We start from the raw sequence: 6611 nt of genomic DNA, 5'->3' as shown, positions 1-6611 counted from the left end.
TTGTTATATGTTTACATTTCAGTATTTTTTATACATCTCTGTACTAATAGCTATATTTCCTTTTAGAAAAAGTAATGGAAAAAATAAAAAAACTTCTGTTGGAAGTCGTCACAAAATAAAAGGTTATGCTTCTTTATTTTCCTTAGTTTAAAGCATTATGCTTCTCTTTAAAAAGGTATTTAAGTATATATATTAAAAATTGATAAATTTGTTATTAAATTGTCTCATTGCATTTATTACTTTAGATTAAAATGTACTGACCAACATTTTTTTAAACATTTTTTTTTGATAAACATCTTAAGATCATGTCAAAGTCTTGAAAATTTTAATAGAATTGGTTTATTTTTCATTAATTAATTTTTGATTTTTTTGTAAATTTTTTTGTTTCAGTAAATCTTTTTGACCAATTGTTAAATTAATGAATTAAATTTTAAAGGTTTACATCAGTTCTAAAGTGATTGCATTTATATTTTTAGCTCTACATTTGTATTGATTTTATAGCTCTTTTGAATAGTTTAATTAATTTGTTTTATAGATAAGAAACAAAATAAAATTTTAAATTTTGTTTTTCTTTTTTACTAGCAGTAAGCAACCTGTAATACAGGTTAGTAATGAATAAATAAAATGTTAATTTTATTTAAAAAAGCATATATTTTATTTTTCAAAATTCGGTTACTTATCTTAGTTATTAAGCTGAAGGCTTTCGTTATTTTTTTATCATAAAATTTAAAGTAGTATATATTTTTTTATATAATTTAAAATTGTCTTTAAATAATTAATTTAGTTTTCCTTTTAAATTTATTTTAAATAGCAGTAAGTTATAAAAGTTACTTGATTTTTTCCTTTCCTTCACTTTAGAGTAATAGTAAGTAACTTAATAGAAAAGATTTCTAAGTTTCTTTTACATTCATTTGTGACTACAGTAGTAATACTGCTTGTATTATGTTTCATAATAATGAAACTGAAATGGATGATGTTGGGCTAGAAGAAGTCATTTGTGTAAATGCTAATAAGCGACTTGAAAATAATCGTCATCGAATTGAGAGAAATAAAGCTTAACGAGATGAAATTATTCGTCATCAAAATGAGAGAAATAGAGCAAGACGAGATGAAATTAATCGTTGTCAAAATGAGAGAAATAGAGTTAGACGGATGAAATTAATCATTGTAAAAATGAGAGGAATAGAGCTAGACAAGCAGAAATTCATTTAAATCTTAATGAGAATAATATACAAAATGCTGAGACAAGGTAGAATGCATTGTTTAGCAAGAAGTAGTATTATTCCAGATAATAATTATTTAGGAGAAATGAAGCAGATCTTTCAACATTATGGTGCTAAAAAATTTCCTGTTGAAAGTCATTTTTTGTGTTGCCATAATGGAAAGGTAGTTTTACCTCCTCTTTCACCATTTCCGCAAGCTTTACAAGATTTATTTACAGGGAACTATAGATCATAATTCCAATATGAATTTTCTAAAATATATTAGACATTATAATGCCTGTCTTTTTTTTGTTTCATTTACAGCTAATATGGTTCAACCTTTGAATCGTGGGCCACCATGTTTTAGAATATGTGGTCAAGTTTTTCATCATATAGGTAATTTTCAGCCAGATCAAGATATTCCTCCAACATATTGTCAACTGTATATCTATGACCCACTTGCAGCAGTAAACTTTAGAATGCAACAACATGATAATGATCTTTGCTTACATATTTTAATTTTTTATTTGCAAACTATATTAAGAGAAGAAAACCCATTTGCTCTTGAGGGTCTTGAGAACCTGTCGAGGGTCATTTAGTCTCAGTTGTAAAAATGTCTTTACTTGAAGGGCAAGATGGACGTTGCTATAACCTCCCTTTGCATAATGAAGTTGCAGTCGTTTTGTTGGTGAAGATGGTGCACCACCTGCTTCCAGGGAAGTTGTAATTTACCCAAGAGGTCATCCTCTTAAAACTATATCAAGTATGTCTGCCAACTTAGATCCTATGGTTTATCCTCTGTTTTTCCCAAGAGGTGATGCTGGTTGGCATAATCAATTGGTTCACAACCCTGAACATGCTACATTGGTTAGAAATCATGTTACTCTATCTCAGTATTACAATTATGACTTTCAGTTTTTCTTCGATCTTTTATGGCAAGAAACTGTTTCAGCAATATGCTGTTGATGCATATGTCAAAATCGAAGGCCAGGGCCTTGCTTTCATCAGAAATAACCGAAACAAACTGAGAAGCGAGCAGTACGATGCCTTACATGAACATATAAACAACCTTTGAACTGATCATAATATTAGACCAGGGCGTGTAATGGTTTTGCCATCAACTTATGTAAGAAGTCCTAAAGCTTTAAAAGAAAACTTTGAAGATGCAATGACTATAATTACAAAATACGGTAAACCAGATCTTTTTATTACTTTTACCTGCAATCCAAAATGGGATAACTGAAAATTTATATCCAGGTCAGACTGCAAATGATAGACATGACTTGAGTAATTAAGTAATTAATTAATCAAACTCAAATTAAGTAATCTCCTAAATGATATTTGTACACATGATGTTAGGGAAAGTTGTAACCCATGTTCAGGTTATCGAATTCCAAAAGCGTGGTTTGCCACATGTTCATATTTTACTTCATTTTGCAAATGATGATAAGCTTGAGACATCATAGGATATCAATAATTTAATATTTGCTGAAATTCTAGATCTGAAAGGATTGCAAACCCTCAACTTTATGACATTATTAAAACTTGCATGATTCATGGTCCGTGTGGTATATTGAATCAAAATTTGCCCTGCATGATAGATGGAGTATTCAGCAAAAAATATCCTAAAGAATTTAATGCCAACACAGCAGCAGTTCATAATGGTTATCCGTGTTACAGGCATCGTGACAATGGCTTGGTTATCAATATTAAAGGTAACAATGTAGATAACCGTTGGGTTGTACCTAACAATCCTTGTTTATTAATGAAATATCAAGCCCATATTAATGTTAAAGTTTGCATGTCTGTAAAGGCTGTTAAATATTTGTACAAGTACTTATACAAAGGGCATGACTGCACAAGTATTGTAATAAACGAACAAGTTAATCATGATGAAGTAAACACTTTTTTAGATTGTTGTTATGTTAGTGCGCCTGAAGCATTGTGGCGAATATTTGAGTTTCCCATTAGTCAAATTTCACACATTATTATACACTTTAAAGTTCATCTTCCTGAGAATCAGGTAGTTTATTTTAGAGAAGGAGCAGAACAAGTGGCTTTAGATCGTGCTGCTCAACGAGATACACATCTTACAGCATGGTTTAAGTTAAATTCTGAAAATGAAGAAGCCTAATGTTATTCATTTATAGACATCACTTTTCCTTATCACTTTTTTTTTGATGATAAACTTTGTAAATGGAAGGTTAGACAAAGGGGTGGTAATAAGGTGATAGTAAGAATGTATAAAGTTATTCCAACCGGAGAATTACTTTTTCTTAGACTGTTACTTTTGCTAGCAAAAGGAGTAACATCTTGGGAGGATGTGCGTACTGTTAATGGTATTGTCCCTAAAACGTTTCGTGAAGCATGTGTTTTGAAAGGTTTGTTGCAAGATGACGCTGAATGGCAGAACACTCTTTCTGAGGCAGTTTTAACACGTATGCCAAAGCAAATTAGACAGTTGTTTTCAATTATTTTGACCTTTTGTGAACCTGACAATCCTTTACATCTCTGGAATACATACAAAGCTTTTATGATGGAAGATTTCATTCACTGTTCAGTCCCACTTTTAATAGCTGAACAAGGTACTCTTCATCAAATTGAAAAGATTATTAATCAAAGTGGTAAAATGCTGGCTGATTACAATTTGTCTGTTATGGATGAGCTTATAGGTTTAAATCGAGAAAATTTTGATGAAAATATTCAACAATCTATTGACGAAGCCAATCAAACGAGGCTGTTGCTTAATGTCAATCGATTAAATGTATTTAATGCTATCCTTGCTGCACTGAATGAGCAACCAAGTGTAGAAAATCAACATTTCAGATTTTTTTTCATGGATGGACCAGCTGGTAGTGGAAAAATGTTGACTTACAATTATTTGATTGCTGAAACCATAATTAGGGGTTTTAAATCTGCTACAGCTGCATGGACAGGCATAGCAGCAACTCTTCTTACAAATGGATCTACATTACATGGTTTATTCAAACTTCCTGTGGATAACAGCACATGTAATGTAACCGCTAACTCTATACATGGACATCTTTTAAGACAAGTTTTTTTTGCTTGATGAAACATCCATGATACCTAAACATGCCTTTAATGCAATTGATAGGTTGTTAAAAGATGTTTGCAACAAAAATTTTCTGTTTGGAGGAAAGTCATTCTTTTTGGTGGTGACTTTAGGCAAATACTGTCTGTTGTGAAAAGAGGACTACCAGCTGAAATTGTAGAATTGTGTATAAAATGTTCTTACAAGATGAGGAAGGTGAATTTTCCCAATGGCTACTAAAACTTGGGAATGGAGCAATACCTGTCAAAGAGGAGGATTTCTTTAAAAGATTGATCAAAATGATTATTCTAGACGCGTGATTTTAACACCAACTAATGTTGATTCATTATTAATCAATGAAGAAGAGCTTGAATGTCTACCGGATTAGTACAAAATTTATTTAAGTGCTGATCAAAATTGATACTGATGACCTTAACGAAAGAAATAACTTTCCTGTTGAGTTTTTGAACAGCTTAACTCCTTCAGGTATGCCACCTCATTGCTTAAAATTGAAAATTGGTTGTGTAATTATGGTACTTAGAAATTTAGATTTCAAAGCTGGGTTATGCAATGATACTCGAATGAAAGTTTGTGCTCTTCAAAATAATTATATTGATGCAGAGGTTTTGACAGGTGTTTCTGGTGGTAAACGGGTTTTTGTTCCTCGAATTCAGTTGGCTCCGTCAGATTCTAATTTACCTTTTGTTCTGAAACGTCGTCAGTTTCCAGTCAGATTGGCTTCTTTAATGACAACTAACAAAAGTCAAGGTCAAACATTTGAAAGAGTTGAGGTATATCTCAAAAAACTGTGTTTCTCTCATGGTCAACTATATGTTGCATGTTCAAGAACTATAGCATTTAATAGTTTGTTTTTCAAAATTGATAAACATCTCATTCAAGGTATGGTAGGTGAAAAATGTTACACAAATAATGTTATATTTTCTAATGTTCTTACTTTATAGTCTTTAGATTTTCATTTCGAAAATTTACTGTTTGTAGGTTGTGAGCACATTTTTTATTTATTTATTTTTATTTATTTTTATTAACTCTATTTCATTTAGTATTGTTATAAAATGTGTTTATATGCGTTATATAAAACCATTTTGATTATAGTTGTATATATGTTTAAATTATGTTGTTTTTATGTTTTCAAAGTGGTGTGACTTGGCATTATGTTGAGCAAGATTGATAACCTTGCCAGCCAAGCGGTGTACTATTGAAGAGGTGTGACTTGGCAGCATTTAGTGCCAGGCGGTGTTACTGCTTTAAAGCTAGGTTGTGTCGTCTAGCTTTTTTTAATTATTCTGGAAACACATAATGTCTGGTAATGTTTAGCGTAATGTGTATGAGAGAGTATGCAACCTTGATCTTTAAATCTAGGGTGCTTTAATGTCCTAAATTTGAAGTATTTGAATAACTAATATTGAATATGAAAACAAATATACTTTTATGTATTTATATGTTTAGTAAAAAGATAAATATAGTTACTTCTAAATTGGTTTTTTAGTTTTACCTTTCATATTTAATTTGGTTTGTTAATTTCGCTGGATTTTAGGATCAAGGGTGTAAATATGCTATTGTTATGTGTTATTGTTGTGATGTTTTGTGTTGATAGACTGCTTATCTTACCTTCGTTGGTTTATTGGTTTTGTGTTGATATACTGCTTATCTTACCTACGTTGGTGTCTATTGTTACAAATGAATAATAGGTTTCATTATTGGAACTTACTGCTTTTATTTATTTACTAAAAGCCAAGACAACATTTTGCTAAAAATGCAATTTATATCGAATTTTTTTTTTTTAGTATTGTTAATCCTTTTGTACTTCGAAACAGATTTTATAGTTACATTCTCGATAAATGTTTATATTAACTGCCATGTCAAAATAGGTTACTATAAATAGGTAAATCGATTTTCAGTTTTTATGTGATGTTTTAAATTAAAAAAAGTTAAATAAAATGGCAAAAATTTTTAATTTTCATTATGTCCTTCTATTTGTAATTTTAGAGCCGTTAACATTTGAGAGCTTTTGTTATTTTAGATTCGTTAACATTGGAGCTGTACAGAAATATCGCTCCCAACACCCAGGGCCTCGGATGCCCTGGGTGTTGGGAGCAATTTATTTATATCTCAATTTGATTTTTTATCTTTAATGTTTATAGTTTAGCTCCTTAAAGCATTTGTTATTTTGGTTTTTAATTAAAATATTTCAAATCACGTCTTTTAAATTAAACAAAAGTTTACTAAAAAAGCCAACATGAAAAACGTCATAAGACAACACCGACAAGCTGCATCGTGACAGCAATTTTAGTATGACCACAGGTTACCGAAAAGCAGGTAAATTGTTTTCCAGTTGT

At 30.6% G+C, this 6611-nt stretch overlaps 2 protein-coding genes across 2 annotated transcripts; both read left to right on the top strand.

Moving 5' to 3' along the window:
• The first annotated feature begins 2751 nt into the window (after nt 1-2751).
• Nucleotides 2752-3336, top strand: LOC136075939 (uncharacterized). The gene has a single exon (XM_065789388.1). It carries the CDS (start codon nt 2752-2754, stop codon nt 3334-3336), a length of 585 nt encoding a protein of 194 aa, XP_065645460.1.
• Nucleotides 3337-4784: 1448 nt separating this feature from the next.
• On the top strand, nt 4785-5216 carry LOC136075938 (uncharacterized). Its single transcript, XM_065789387.1, has one exon. The coding sequence runs from the start codon at nt 4785-4787 to the stop codon at nt 5214-5216; it is 432 nt and encodes a 143-aa protein (XP_065645459.1).
• The last annotated feature ends 1395 nt before the right edge of the window (nt 5217-6611 follow it).

Source organism: Hydra vulgaris, chromosome 02, assembly GCF_038396675.1.
Source record: "Hydra vulgaris chromosome 02, alternate assembly HydraT2T_AEP".
NCBI classification, from domain to species: domain Eukaryota; kingdom Metazoa; phylum Cnidaria; class Hydrozoa; order Anthoathecata; family Hydridae; genus Hydra; species Hydra vulgaris.
This window is presented reverse-complemented; position numbering and strand designations above follow the sequence as displayed.

Bases quoted from the DNA above. Each gene is read 5' to 3' on its own strand.
- LOC136075938 (XM_065789387.1), top strand. From the start codon at position 4,785: ATGGTACTTAGAAATTTAGATTTCAAAGCTGGGTTATGCAATGATACT.
- LOC136075939 (XM_065789388.1), top strand. From the start codon at position 2,752: ATGATTCATGGTCCGTGTGGTATATTGAATCAAAATTTGCCCTGCATG.